At 43.9% G+C, this 16139-nt stretch overlaps 1 protein-coding gene across 1 annotated transcript in view; it reads right to left on the reverse strand.

The window, feature by feature from the left end:
- LOC143106528 (tripartite motif-containing protein 16-like) overlaps window positions 1-16006 on the reverse strand; it is an 18274-nt gene extending 2268 nt beyond the window's left edge. Inside the window, exons 1-7 of the mRNA XM_076270836.1 lie at window positions 15419-16006; window positions 14758-14853; window positions 14031-14264; window positions 13389-13551; window positions 13236-13268; window positions 12981-13040; window positions 12222-12278 (exon numbers count right to left, since the gene is read on the reverse strand). Coding sequence (XP_076126951.1) covers window positions 12222-12278; window positions 12981-13040; window positions 13236-13268; window positions 13389-13551; window positions 14031-14264; window positions 14758-14853; window positions 15419-16006 — 1231 coding nt within the window. The remainder of the gene's footprint in view (window positions 1-12221; window positions 12279-12980; window positions 13041-13235; window positions 13269-13388; window positions 13552-14030; window positions 14265-14757; window positions 14854-15418) is intronic.
- Window positions 16007-16139: the final 133 nt, after the last annotated feature.

The following is a 16139-nucleotide window of genomic DNA, read 5'->3' on the forward strand; positions in this document are numbered from 1 at the left end:
GCAGCATGGTCACGATGCTAAGCGGATTTAATAGCAATTTAGCCCACTGTGTTCTATGTATTGCTTCTATGTGGCAACAACAATCCTTCAACAATCGTGAATATTTTGTTAAATGCACATGCAGAGGAGGAGCAGCGGGCTTGTTAAGAGAGAGAGCGGGCGGGGCGAGGAAAGGCTGTGTGAGTAAAAAGTGCAGCTCAATGAAATTATTGTAGCAATCTCACCGTCAAACAAGATTCACCTTTGGCCAGGACGGCCATTTATTAGAACAGGAAGACTCATACGTACACAGACAACTACATAGGGCAACACAGGGGTAGTCTCAGCCGCACATGCTACACACAATAAGGGTTTACCACACACATCAACACGAGGATACACACATGAGGTACAACTAAAGAGACTAACACGCTAACAAATACACAACATGGTAAACGTAACTACAACTATTATAATCGACATTACACATTCTAGCATTCACTCGCACTGCATTCTGGGAGACACTCATTCAACGTTAGACATGAACATCCACCGACGCTACATTATGTTATCTTATCTTTAATTTAAATAGCAGGCCTAGAACATAAAACATCAATGTGTGTTGGCCGGTTTTGATTTCGTGGTGCCCAGCCACAGATTAGTCAACGTATGGAAAACACTGAAGGTGTAAAATTAAAAATATTTAGCAGCACACGTTATGCTTGACGAATCGACGCTCATATTTTGCGTCGACGTATTTTTTGCGTCGACGTCATCGATTACGTCGTCGCGTTGTCCCAGCCCTAGTGTGTATAGACCTCTCCAGAATATATCCCGCCTCCTAACTTCCGTATCCATCCAACTTCCGGGCGTGGATTGTCTATGGGAAATAACATGGCGTTTTGAAAGATCGTACCTGTCAAACTCTGTAGGTGACAAAGTAGAAAAAGCTGCTGGGCAGATTGGCCTACACACTTCTGCCATCTAGTTTCCACTGGATTTTTTGATTTTCGGTGCCGTTTGAGTAGTATAGTCTATAGTATACTACTTAAACGGCACCGACAATCAAAAAATCCAGTGGAAACTATATGGCAGAAGTGTGTAGGCCAATCTGCCCACCGGCTTTTTCAACTTCGCTACCTACAGATGTTTTACCGGTATGATATTTCGAAACGCCATGTTATTCCCCATAGACAATCCACGCCCGGAAGTTGGATGGATACGGAAGTTACGGAGGCGGGACTTATTCTGGAGAGGTCTATGGGCCCTATCATGACATTCTAAAGTGCATCGTCACTCGTCAAAAGTCTATTCAAATTTAGTAGGATGTCCAGTTCACATTGGGAGGGGTTTCGTTCTCAAAAGTGGAGCGCATGGCGTAACAAGGTGTTCCTAGGTCTTTTAATCAGTAATATGGGTGTGTTTGAGGCGTAACATCATTTTAAAACAATGAGAATGACATCTGTCATTCCCTTTAACGGCGCAACGCGCGATATGTCAAATAAATGCATCGGTATTTTGGCATTCAACGGCGCATTTGAAGGAGGCTGCTTGCGAGACCGTATGGAATAGTCATTCTTAAACCATGCTTTACTAAAACCTAGCATAGCCTTCACGCATTTGCACTCGGGGGTGGGGTGGGGGGAGGGCTGGGGGTGTGATCATCAGTATCTTCACCACACGCACACCTATGGGCATTCATTCCAGCAGGCTTACTACACTTAACTTGGCAGCCACATAAGGTAAGAAATTGGTTTATGTAAACTTTGCTGCTGGTTTTGTTTGCTCGTGATGACCAGTGGGGTATACTACGAAGCACGTTAGACATATCTAGGCTATGTAGACAAATCGAGGCTTGACAAAGCCTTAACTCAGGGGTATACGTTAAGTGATACTACGATTGCAGTTATGTGATATATTTGTCAAACTAGGCTTTCAGCTCAGATCTGTGAGCGTTCTCGGTGTTGGGATGACTTTGGCCAATCGTGTAACGTGGAGACGCACAAGACCGCCTCTATTTAAAAACAATTACTTCCGCATTCATGAGCGATAGCTTAATCTACACTGCGGTGATTTTTTGTGTCTAACCATATATGACAGAATCCTACACGTGAGATAACTTCGTTTTTAAAACAATTGATTGGTCAGTGTTCGGTAGATTACACGATTTGAGCTATAACTTAGCACATAATCTCCTCCCGACCAGGTTTGGTTGACAGCATAAGATGCCATGGTGATATAGCGACACTAAAACAAATCCACTTTCGTGTCACAGCATACCCTGGCTTTGAGCGCAACATACCTCGCTAACCCACTAATCGAGGTTCGTAGTACACCCCACTGGTCACATATGCTACCAGCAGCCCTGGCTCGTCTTCAAAAGGCTGATGCTCAGTACCTCGTTTCATTTTGTACCCCCTTTACAGTCTGGCATTGTTTGTCTGGTAAACTTTGTTGATGTCAAGAGAAGTGTTAAATTGCCAACACTGTTCTTAATTCTATGTGTATTAGTATTAGGCCTACATATCCCGAGCCAATACCCTGGTGTTTCCAACGCCGTTTTGCAAAACAAGCCAAAACACAATCTTGTGGGTTTTTTTTACTTTTATTGTTCAAATAGGATTTTCAACACCTGACAATACACTATAGAGTATATGTTGCGTGGGTGAACCCGTTACCCGCGATCACCCTCGGATTTACCTGCGGGTCGGGCGGGTGCGGGTAAGCTTGATCGGAGAATATCGCGGGTGCGGGCGGGGCGGGTCAAAAATTCTTCTCACAAAGTTCTGACTTAGTTATTAATAATACAGAACATTAAGTGCAACAAACCTTCTTGCAATCTCTCTTAACTGCATAAAACAGGTTAAGATATGATTAGTCTACAAGACCTTCCATCTTCCCCTCTCCCTCTCACACAGGCGCGTGACAGAGGGTGCGCTGCAACCTGCATTCCCACAACATTCTTTCATTAGACAGATGCAGTTTTGTTAAGTTTGTGGATGCATGCTATAATGATAATTTTCAACTTTCTTTCATTAGACAGATTTCTGGTTCAGTTCATAAAAATGTAAAGTTTAGGCAACAGACAGATATGAAGGGTTTAAACCGATTGAACATGTCTGTGTCAATGTGTGTATATTTGCGAGCACGTTTATGTTAGGCTACATGATGTAGCCTATTACTTGATTTTTACCTTTAAATACATCAATAAAGAATTAAGGATCTTTCAGTTTGTTTATTTATTTAGTAGGCTTAGCCTATGTCCATGAAGCTAGATTCAGATTCAATTAATCCAACATGCTAGCGAGCCAAGCCTAGAGCAACAACTCTTTGTTGAAGCATAGCCTACAGTGCAAATTCTTCTTGTTTCAGTGTTTAGTTAATAAGAAAGCATTGTCTCTACCTCAATATGAACTACAAAGGATAGCCTAGGCACATTGTTTTTTTTTTTTTTTTTTTTTTTTCAGCACATATTTTTGAGGGTCGGGTGGGTGCGGATCGGCTCTCCTGACGGGTCGGGTGGGTGAAGATTGACTCTCCTGACGGGTCGGGTGGGTGCGGATGTTAAAAAACCATAACCCCCGCAACACTACTGTAGAGCATATTGTAATGCAGCGTTGTAGCTTACATAAGGGTACCCAGCACTTTTCAAACCACAATCAAGCTTATGGTTATTGTCCCCACCACTTCTGAAAACAAACTGTGTTACTGTGTGTGTGTGTGCATGTGTGTGTGTCTGTGCCTGTGTGTATGTGTGTGCACCTGTGTGTGCATGTGTGTGTGTGTGTGTCTGTGCCTGTGTGTATGTGTGTGTACCTGTGTGTGTGTATTTCATGTTACTGTGTGTGTGTGTGTGTGTGTGTGTGTGTTTGTGTGTGTATATATGTGTGTGTGTATTTCATGTTATTGTGTGTGTGTGTGTGTGTGTGTGTGTGTGTGTAATGTTACTGTGTGTGTGTGTGTGTGTATGTATTTAATGATACTATGTGTGTGTGTGTGTGTGTGTCAGTGTTGCGCAGTCCGCCCGAAATTGAGCGTTCGCCCGCGGATGACCGTGGTGACCCGCAGTTATGAGTAGTGTTGCACGGTGTACCGATACTAAAAAGGTATCACGATGCTTTCACGCAAAAACGATACGATTTCCGACGTTTTTAGAATCGATACTTTATTAAAATAATAATGTTGTGTGTCTGTGTGAACTGCTGCTCTCACTGCTCCTTGCACGCATCTAGGCAAGTGGGCGTGTCAAGCAGGCAGCTCTGAGTGAGTGAGTGCGCAGGCAACGTCAACATATTTCTTTGCCGACAGTCCTCTAACCTGACTCTCCAAAATTCATCTGGCGAGAGTCAGGTTAACAGTCCTTGGCCTTGTGGATAAAACAAAATGTGAAATCTGGAACTATTTTAGATACATCACGAATATTGAAGGCAAGCCATCAGGTACACAGAGCCCGTTTGTAAAATATGTTTCAAAGTCATTTAAAAGCAGTAGGCTACGCATGGAACTTGGCTAAACACCTCGCAGACATATCCCAACATTTTTAAAGAGTTCAAAGAATGAGAGGTTAACGAATATGCTATAGAAAACATGACTAGCCTACATGGTTAGTGCCAAGTCCTTCTCTTCTGTTTTAGTCTAGCCTAAGTGAAACGAGTATGGTTCTCTGGGATAAAGCGAACCTTCCTTCATCAATGAATTTTGACGAGACATAACAAACTGTAATCATTTTGAGGAGACATAACGAGCTGTAATCACAGGGTGCTAACGTGATGAAAGCAATGTTCATGCCAGAATAACATTAGCATAACTTGTAAACAATCTATTTCATGTTCGGTCAGTTATGGCATGTAGACTGCAATTTGTTCAATAATTATTGCCCAGATGTAGGATAGGCTACCCGAAATGCGCTAATTAAAGCCCACAGCATATAATACCACCAAAGTGCGTTTTTTACAGTCTATGGTTGAGTCCTAATAATAATAGCGGCTTATTGTTACGTGGTAGCAAATCATTTTATCAAAGAAATAGACGTAATGTAGGAATGTGCACAGATATATTGCAACAGGTAATGGTGTAGGCCTATCTGACGAAGACCTGAGTGGTTGGAACGTCATACTTGTACACTGGGCGCAAAGAAGACTATCCTCACATTTTTCACTTTGCAACTGTCAAAAAAATCCCATGAACACGGGAAGGCCTAGAGTAGCCTATACTGTACTTCAGATGGCCTAAAGATTAGGCCCCTCTTCATAGCATTCAGTGATTTGCATGCAGTAATTTCAAAACTGACCTTGATCTAGCCTAGTTTAGCTATTTAAAGCTACTTTATTGCCAAAACACAAGCCAATGTAAATGAACTATAACAATCAATAAAGGACTTAATCACACAAAGTAGGCCTCCTATTTTACTGACTATAAAAAATAATAATTATGTAGGACGTTTAGAAGTTTAGAACCCAGAATTGACCTGCACACTACACAAGTGCACCGAATTCAACACAAATGACTCAATTCACTTGGAGGAGGTATGAGTCCTTTCTTTTTCAGATTGTTGTGTATAAAAAGAACACTGGAGGAGAGGTTTATGCACGCAACTCACTTTACTTTCAACAAACCGAAACTGACTATTTCAGACAAAAACAGCTGCATACTCAACATGCAGCAAGGCGTTACCAAGCGAACACAGATACATGTAAGTGTGTCCTGAACGGACATAACATTTTCCCCTCTCTGGGGGGGGTTCAAATATGAAAGGTAGACACGAAGTAATCGGGCCGTGCCCTCGCGCACTGGCCGTGGAGAACACACAGCTGAGGGTGTGGTGAACAGGCGTGTGGAGGCTGGGGACGGGGACAGATGGTGATGGGGGCACTGGGTGTGCTGACGAGGGAGTATCTTCAGGCTGTGCGGCTGACTGAGGTATGAAGTCCTCCTGCTCCGCTCTGGGTGGCATCATGTCCTCACTGCTCTGCGATGACGTTGAAGGAGGTGCTGGCACCTTCCGAAGGCAGCTGGCGTGCCAACGGGTGCCATCATCAAGGAGGTATGTGGCTGGTCCCAGTCGGCGGGTCACTTGAGGTGGAGTGGACCAAAATGAGGCCATCTTGTTCACCCTGTGTGGTCGGCGAGCTCTCACCCAGTCTGTCACCGTGATATCTGGCACCCTGACCCTCTTTTTCTTGTCAAACCACTGTTTCCTCCGCTTCTGACGGAGGGTGACTGAGGCTGTGACTGGTGTAAGTGTGTTCTGGACTGCGGTGGGGTGAAGCCTGTCCAGTGGTAGGTGTACCTCCCTACCCAGCATGAGTGAGGCTGGGGAGACCTCTGTGGTCGAGTGTAGGGTAGCACAGTAGTGTAGCAGTGTTAGACTCTTGAATTTCCCCTGGGGATCAATAAAGTATCTATCTATCTATCTAGACGTATGGCCTGTTTAAAAGAACAGCCCTGGGCCTGATGTGCTCTGATGCCATTTTTTAGGGATTGATGGAAGCGTTCCACCCCGCCGTTTGCCTGTGGGTGATACAGGGCTGTGCGGATGTGTCGAATCCCTCTGTTCTCCAGGTATAAAGTGAACTCCACAGATATAAACTGTGGGCCATTGTCTGTGGTAATGGTTTGTGGGAGGCCCCAACGGGAGAAGAGGGACTCCAGAAAGTCCACAATGACCTGGGAGGTGACGAAGCCAGTAGTGGTCAGCTCAGGCCATTTGGAGTGTAAATCATACACTACAACCAGGAACCGCTGATAGTGAGGGGCACCGTGGATCATGCACATATGTCCAGTCGCAGATGCTCCCTTGGCTTTGAGGGCCAGGCTAGAGGTTGCAGGGGTGGTCGGGGTTGGCAGCCGGTTTTCCCACTCACCAGGCATGCTGGGCATTCTTTTACAAGAGCCTCGATGTCCTTGTCTATGCCTGGCCACCACACCAGGTCACGGCATCTCTGTTTAAGCTTCACTATGCCCAGATGGCCCTCATGGGCCATGGCCAGCACACGGGCGCAAAGTGCCCCTGGAATCACAGTGCAAAGCCCACGCGCCACACATGTGTCATTCCAACAAGAGAGCTCCTGCTTGACACGAGAAAAGGCTAACAGTTCTTCTGGTAATTCCCTTGGCCATCCCTGCCGAATGTAGGTGCAGAGCTGGGAGATGACTGGATCCTGTTCTGAGGCTGGCTTCAGTTCCTGTAGAGTGACCGTGGACTCAAGCGGAGTGTGTAGCTTGTGAATAATCTCCCTTTCGATGTGATTGACGCTGGTGGGCGGGACCTGGGCAGGAACTGAGCGAGAGAGAAGGTCTGCAACGACATTATCCCGGCCAGGGGTAAACTGTAGAGTATAGTTGTATTGGCGGAGGCGGTCATACCAACGATGCAGTCTCAGCGGCTTGTGACCGGTGCCAGTAGAGGAGAGCAGAGCTGTCAAGGCCTGGTGGTCTGTTCTCAGCGTAAACTGGCGGCCATAAAGGTAGAGGTGCCATCTCTCGCAAGCCCACATGCAAGCGAGTGCCTCCCGCTCCCCAGCTGAATATTTTTGTTCGGTTTGGTTCAGAGCCCGGGAGGCGAATGCAACAGGCCGTTCTGTACCTGTGATAGTACAGCCCCTATCGCCACTGCCGAGGCGTCACAGGTGACCAGGGTGTAACTTGATATGTCAAAATGTGCCAACACTGGAGGTGAGGTAAGTTGAGCTTTAAGCGTTCGGACTGCCTTGGTGCATTCTGGAGACCAGACCCACGGCTCATCTCTCCGAAGCAGCTGGCACAGTGGGGCTGTTATGGCTGAATACTGAGGCATGAACTTCATGTAGTATCCCGTCATGCCCAGGAATGAAGCGAGCTGGGCAGCCGAGGTTGGTTCGGGAACGGAGAGGATGGCCTCCACATTAGATTGAAGGGGAGAGATGCTCTCAGTGGAAAGTCGGAAGCCTACATATTCGATGGCCAGCACAGCAAAAACACATTTGCTGCCATTGAGGGTTAGACCGTGCTTGGCCAGGGCTTCGAACACACTTTGCAGGCAACTGTCATGGATAGCAGTAGTAGCATCATGTACCATGACTAGGGCTGTCAAAATAACTGATTAATTTCAACTAATTAATTTGAGAAAAAATAACTGATTAAAAAAAATAACGCAGATTAATCAATTCCGTATGACCTTTGACCCCGAGCCATTCTAGTCAGTAACCATTAGACTGTAAAATGAAGGAGAGAGAAGAAAATGTGCTGCCTAGATCATTGATTGGAACATTTACTTTTAAAAAACAGCCTGATGTTGATAAAAATAAAGTGTTGATTAAAATAAAGCCCTCTGCAATGTCTGCAGCAAGGAATTTGCATATCACCGGAGTTTGTCAACTCTAAAGTCGCACATCAAAGCAAAGAAATAGTGTTGACATTCAGGGGAGTGTTAATTTATTTTCATTGTGTCCCCTAGGTTATATCTGTGGCCTGAAATGCCTGTATGAAAAAAAACTTCTTCCCGAAGCACTTTTGAATTGATTTCCTCAGCATATTAGGTCATATCATAGATTATTATGGCCATTATTTGAACAGTAAAAATAATAATGAAAGAGTTTTTGAACTTTAATGTCACTAATGCTGATTATTCAATGATTCATTTGAATTTAAATATTTAAAATACTTTCACAGCAAAAATTATATATGCGATTAATTTAGATTAATTAATCACAGAGTATGTAATTAATTAGATTATTTTTTTTTAACCGATTGACAGCCCTAACCACAACATCATCGAGGTAAAAAACAACACCTGGTATACCTGCCAGCACTGAGGTCATGACCTTTTAAAAGCAGGAGGGGGCGGAGCTAAGGCCGAAAGGCATCCTCTTGTAGCGGAACACACCTAGGTGTGTAACGAAGGCCGTCAGGTTACTGCTTTCAGGGTGGAGGGGCACCTGGAGATAGCCCTCTCTGAGGTCCAGGTTTGAAAAGACGGTGGAGCCGTGAAATTGTGCTGTGAGCTCCTCAGACGTGGGCGACGGATATCTGTCTGGGATGACTGCTTTGTCCACTGCGCGGAGGTCCACACAAACACGCAGAGCCCCTGTTTTCTTTCTGACCACAACCAGATTTGAAATCCATGGTGAAGCATCAACCGGCTCAATGATACCGGCATCCAGCAGGTCAATTTGGCATGGACCCCAACAGGTCAATTTTTGAGTTACCATACCCGTGTAGGTCAGCAGTGGGCGTGGACAGTGGACGCGAATGGAATAACTTATGGTATGTACTGGCATTCAGCAGGGAGACACTTACTCCTGTGTCTAGAAGCAGGGGAATACACACTTTGTTTATATTTACTGTACATTACTTGAACTGCACGGGCCCTGATGTTACATGGCGAATTATGGTGGGTGACCCACGGGGAGTGTGTCCATCCGACCTGGAGGGGGCAGAGCGGCACATTTTTGCGAAGTGATTTTTCCTTCCACAGTTTGGTCATTAGCTGGACAGTTCTGGGCTCTGGTGGTGTGTGTGCTTGATCCACAGTTACCGCAGGAAAGCTGCCTTTGACGCTGACGCTGCCCTTGTTGTCTTGAGATGCACGACTGTGTCTGGGGATGTGTCTGGTAGGCATACATCCACTCCAGCACTAGATGGCTGCCGCTGTTGCTGCTGTTGTTGTTGCTGCTGCTCATGTGCCTGTGTACTTATGTGCACTGCTTGGCTTAATGATGAGTCTGTCCGCGTTAATTTAGCTGCACATTCAGCTGCACTTTCAATTTGAAATGCAATGGCAACAGCCCAAGCCAGTGTCAAATCATCTGATTCAAGTAGCAATGTCTCCCTAATTTTAGACATTGTAGTATGCTCAATCAGTTGATCACGGATCATCTCATCAGTCAACGTGCCGAATTTACAATGGCTGGCTAAACCTTTCAGGCTGGAGACGTACTGATGAACGGACTCACCAGGGAGTTGATGTCGTTGCCTAAAGATAAACCGTCTCAATAAAGCACTCCGTGGGGCAGCAAACTGATCTTTTAAAACTTTCACTGTTCCTGCAGCTTGAAGGTACGTTTCAAAAGACTGATGCCAGCGATTCCACGGAATTGTAGGCTCACCGGGAAGTGCAAGGAAAGGTGGAGGAAGAGAAAATTCAGCCATCCTTGTCGCCAAATGTTGTCTATAAAAAGGACACTGGAGGAGAGGTTTATGCACGCAACTCACTTTACTTTCAACAAACCGAAACTGACAATTTCAGACAAAAACAGCTGCATACTCAACATGCAGCAAGGCGTTACCAAGCGAACACAGATACATGTAAGTTCGTCCTGAACGGACATAACACAGATATCTTAGGATTTCGGTGTAGTAACGTTTCAGTATCGAGCATATTTATGGCAGGTATTGTATCGAAGTCATAATTTTGGTATCGTGACAAAACTAGTTATGAGTCATAAAAAATATTTTAATGATATTCGGGTCATTTGCAGGTGGGTCAGTTAAAATGAACTAAATATTTTTAAAAAAATACTTTAAGTATCACAAGAAGGTTAGCATCAATATTTAACTCATAATTGCTTTTTAAAGGAGAATTCCGGTGTGATTTTGACCTAAAGTGTTTTGAAACATGATACCGAGTGTGAACGTATGTCTCATAGCCCATCTCGGCTTGTCCCCTGCACTCCGAAATCTGGCGCTAGTTAGCCGATGCTACCAACAAGGCGGTCAATGGTTGTGCCTCGGCATCGGCATAGCCATGCAAATAAATCACTGTTTTACACCATTTACGAGGCTCAATGTATCTCCACACTTCATTGGTAGACTTCCAAGGGCCATGAGATTTAAAACGAGACATTGAGAACTTTGAAAAAGCACTGGTAGTTTACTTACAAGACGATTTATACAGACAGTATCTTCTCGAAGTTTAGCGTTTGCAGCCATCTTGAATTTAGTCACGATAAGTCGAGCGACGAGTAAGAATGAACAGGTATGATAAGGGATCAGATTCCAAAAATAATTCTGTGGAAATGCATGGATTACAGTTTCTTCCAGTAGCAGCAACTGGAATCCATGCATTTCCACGGAATTATTATAAAACAGTAACCTTATCATTTACTCCAAACCACTAGATTACACCAATTACTAATACAGTTGTCTTGTGATAATGAACTGATGGATTAGTTAATTAGTTAATTAATCCATTAATTCTGTGGAAATGCATGGATTACAGTTTCTTCCAGTAGCAGCAACTGGAATCCATGCATTTCCACGGAATTATTTTTGGAATCTGATCCCTTATCATACCTGTTCATTCTTACTCGTCGCTCGACTTATCGTGACTAAATTCAAGATGGCTGCAAACGCTAAACTTCGAGAAGATACTGTCTGTATATATCGTCTTGTAAGTAAACTACCAGTGCTTTTTCAAAGTTCTCAATGTCTCGTTTTAAATGTCAGGGCCCTTGGAAGTCTGCCAATGAAGTGTGGAGATACATTGAGCCTCGTAAATGGTGTAAAACAGTGATTTATTTGCATGGCTATGCCGATGCCGAGGCACAACCATTGACCGCCTTGTTGGTAGCATCGGCTAACTAGCGCCAGATTTCGGAGTGCAGGGGACAAGCCGAGATGGGCTATGAGACATACGTTCACACTCGGTATCATGTTTCAAAACACTTTAGGTCAAAATCACACCGGAATTCTCCTTTAAAGATATCATTGGTTGAAGCATACTTGAAGCATAGGTGGAGACGGTAGAGATGGAGACGCATAGGTGGAGACAGTAGAGATGGAGACGCATAGGTGGAGACAGTAGAGATGGAGACATAGGTGGAGACAGTAGAGGTGGAGACAGTAGAGATGGAGACGCATAGGTGGAGACGGTAGAGATGGAGACGCATAGGTGGAGACAGTAGAGATGGAGACGGTAGAGATGGAGACGCATAGGTGGAGACGGTAGAGATGGAGACGCATAGGTGGAGACGGTAGAGATGGAGACGGTAGAGATGGAGACGCATAGGTGGAGACAATAGAGAAGCTGAAGACGCGAGAAGTTCAAATAAAAGACCCTGGTCACAATTTGAGGATTTAATGTTACTGTGTGTGTGTGTGTGTGTGTGTGTGTGTGTATTTAATGTTACTGTGTGTGTGTGTGTGTGTGTGTGTGTGTGTGTGTGTGTGTGTGTGTGTTTAATGTTACTGTGTGTGTGTGTGTGTGTGTGTGTGTGTGTGTGTTTAGAGACCTTTGGAGTTGTGTATGTGTGTGTCAAACTTACACTGCAAGAACTCCTCTCTGGTCACTGGTTCAGGATGAACAGTCTGGACATCAGACACTGAAACAGAACATATCACTTTACTACCAAAAACTTAGATTATGCAGTATAAGGACAATATATTGATGACAGCATATTCATTTTCAAATCACATCAGTAGAGATTGTATAAAGAAGGTTATGTGGCATATGAGTCCCCAGCCGCTTAAATCTTAAAGGCCTCCAACCTCCCACTGACGAGTCCCTTATCTGCATTAGGAGGGTAGGGGCATGTTTAGAGGCCCTCATCTTCATTAGGAGGGTAGGGGCATGTTTAGAGGACCTCATCTTCATTAGGAGGGTAGGGGCATGTTTAGAGGACCTCATCTTCATTAGGAGGGTAGGGGCATGTTTAGAGGACCTTCAGTTCTAATCCACCACTAATCTAATCTAATCCATCAGTTCATTATCACAAGACAACTGTATTAGTAATTGGTGTAATCTAGTGGTTTGGAGTAAATGATAAGGTTACTGTTTGTTAAAGCTGAATTCTAACTCCATCTCTGATCTCAGCTTCTGCTTTTGTTTGTTGTTATTGATACATTTAAACATCTAAACGAACTTCATTTCAAACTCTGGGGCCCAGCCACACCCCCATGCCTCTTAGGTTTGGCAGCTGAAAGAAGGTTTTAAAGATAAAAAGATTCAGTGAAACTATCATTCTGTTGCTAGACCCCAGTTATAAATCCTTGGAGGCTGTTAGAATCAGTGAGTAAAGACTTACTGTTTGGTGGCAGCACCTCCTTACTGTCTGTTCTTCTGACTGGGAGTTCAGGATCAGCATCTGGGAACCAACACAGAGACACTCATTCAGCCAGAATCAACAGAACAAAACAACACACATCTTGCGTTGCATATTATCTTGTGTGTACTCCTCCTTTTAGGAAATGTTTGTTTTTAACATCTGTGACAGGCCTGTTAGCTCTGGAAGGAAGTTTTATTTCAGCTGAAGATGGGAATGCAACTTAATGACACTCACATTCTAAAGACTGGATGATCTGGATATGTGCCACTGTTGAGAGACACAAAACATACAGAGTTAAATGAATCCATAACTGTTTGAACATAACAGGGTCTTATAAAAGTAGTTCATCATTGTGTCCATTCTACGTAATTCTACGGTTTGTCCAACCTGCTGCAGATATCTTGGCTACTTCCTGCTTGAAGATGCCACCCAGTTTCTCCTCCAGCTGCTTCTTCACTGCAGAGACAGATTCCTTCACAGCCTCAAATGAGACAATTGGGTTGATGGTCTTGCTGGGAGAGCAAGGAGAGTATCGCAATGATGGGATGTTCTACAGAGACAAATATAAAAGTTGAGAGTGTGATGGTCACTCTGGTTGGAACTGTACTGCAAGGAGCCCCAGTGACACAACATTCTGCAGAGAGAAACACAAAAGGTGAGACAGGCCACCTGAATATTCAGTCAGGACTGTTTCCCAAAAGGCTGCAGACATAATGAGTTAAATCAGCTGGTTAAGTGTGTGTGTGTAATTATGCATTAATGTGTTTAAGTGTGGGTGCATGTTAGATACATATTGTACATACTGCATGTAAAGCAATACAATCTATTTGTTACCTCATCACACATCATACAGCTCACATAAAGAGTTTTATTACACACTGTTGGTGTTTGGACATGTCATATATTTCACATAAAATATCAGCTCAATACTTTGCCTTTATTCTTTACATTTCACATAAAATATCAGCTCAATGCACTTTCTTATTTTTCACATTTAATTTCAGTTTCAGGAGTGCAGATCAAATGTACCTTGAGGAAATGGATGTGATCGTCTGTGTGTGAAAGCTGCTCCAGTTCAGCATCTCTTCTCTTCAGCTCAGCAATCTCCTGCTCCAGTCGCTTCAGGAGTCCTTCAGCCCGACTCACCTCAGCCTTCTCCTGATCTCTGATCAGCTCTGTCACCTCAGAGCGCCTTCTCTCAATGGAGCGGATCATCTCAGTGAAGATCCTCTCACTGTCCTCCACTGCTGTCTGTGCAGAGCTCTGTTAGGAGACACACAAAGAGGAGGGCAGGAGACGCACAGAGGGAGGTGAAGCTGAAAGTGTTTCATGGTGTCAGTGGCTCTTTGTGTGCTGTAGAGATGGCAGCAGTTACTCATTGGACTCACAACAATCTGGCCTGAGGAGGTGGAATTAGAATTGTTAATGTACAGTAGGCCTAGACTCTTCTCACTCAGAGAATTCAGTATTTATACCACAGACTTTGCAGCGTACTTACTCATAGAACATATTATTACTCTAATTTGATAGAACACTATACTACTATACTACAGGTAGTTTGATCTGAATGTGTGCCCATTATTCATCATGAATTCAGCATGTGTATCATTAAGCAAATGAATAAAAAGGGAGTTTGTTCTGGCAAATAACCTGATACCTGTAATCTAGTTAGCAGATGAACAAAGCTGCCATAATACTTATGATAACATTTGAGAGCTGATACCAGCTGTTGTCTTCTCCTCTGGTCAGTACTCACCTTGAGAGTCTCCACAGCCTTCCTCAGCTCCTGCAGCTCCTTCTCTCTCTCCTGGATTCTCTGCTGGAATCTCCTCTGGGTCTGCCCCAACTGCTTCTGTTCATAAAAATGCAGATGTAGCTAAGTTTATTTATACATTTCACATTTCAATGTTCTTTACACAATAATAGTAGATAATAGCAACTTAAAAGGGAAATAGTTAAAACATATTCTATAAAATTGAATATTTAAAAAAATACATACTATAAAACACAAAATACAAAAGTTGCAGACAAAGTGCATCTGTTGAACAGGAACTGCATAGATCAGTTAGCAGAGAGCATCTGAGAACAGTTTGTGGTCACTTCTTTTAGTTGTCTTAAGTATGCTTTCAATTCATTTGTTTTCAGTATAACCTGACAATAAGCAAGTGGCTCAGAGCCTGTAAAGTATTGATCTTTTGTGTAGTATCATATTCAGCTGATGCAGCATGTCAATGTTTGACAGATTTGATACATTTTGCACTTTGTACCTGCTACAATTTCCTGGTTCATGTCTTCTCTAATAAGAGAGAGTCTGCCAAAAATCAGTAGACTTTAAGAAGTACAATGTTCTTGTAATTGTACAAACATATTATAGCATATATGTTTCAGACCTTTCAAAGTGTAGCTCCAGTACTCACCTGTTTGTTTTTCCATTCTGCTACAGTTGAGACTGTGTCATGGCCTTTATGTTCGCCCATCATACACAGATAGCAGATACAACTCTGATCAGTACGACAGAATATTTCAAACACTTTCTTATGACAGGAGCAGATCCTCTCCTGTAGCTGGCCTGTGGCATCAATCACTGAGTGGTTTCTTCCTGGATTTACATCATTGTGAGCTTTGAAGTGAGTTCCACAGTAAGACAACAGACACTCCAAACAGGACTTGACAGCTTTGAGTTTTCTCCCAGTGCAGACATCACACTCCACATCTCCAGATCCAGCAGAACACTGAGCAGGAGCAGCAGCCTGGATTCTGGTCTTCCTACATTTCTCCACCATTTCAGCAATCAGAGGGTTTTTGCAGAGGACAGGTCTGGGAGTGAAGGTGTGTTTGCACAGGGGGCAGCTGTAGACTCCTTTCTGATCCTCCTGATCCCAGCAGCCCTCAATGCACCTCATACAGAAATTATGTCCACAGTGAATAGTCACTGGATCCCTCAACAGATCCAGACACACTGGACATTTGAAAGGATCTTCTTCCTGAGAAATCGCCTCCGCCATTGTTTAGCTCTCACACACACCACGCACACACTCTGAGAAGCAGCAGCAGAGTGAGAGTTGAGTTACGTTTCTGTTTTACTTCATCAGAACTCTCAGGAGGAGGACAGGTAGGGCAGGTGGGGGAGGGTGGGGA

Source organism: Alosa pseudoharengus, unplaced genomic scaffold (genome assembly GCF_046254945.1).
Source record: "Alosa pseudoharengus isolate Yale_2024_CS ecotype anadromous, Long Island Sound unplaced genomic scaffold, YU_APseudo_1.1 YU_APseudo_1.1_scf_6, whole genome shotgun sequence".
NCBI classification, from domain to species: Eukaryota; Metazoa; Chordata; class Actinopteri; order Clupeiformes; family Clupeidae; genus Alosa; species Alosa pseudoharengus.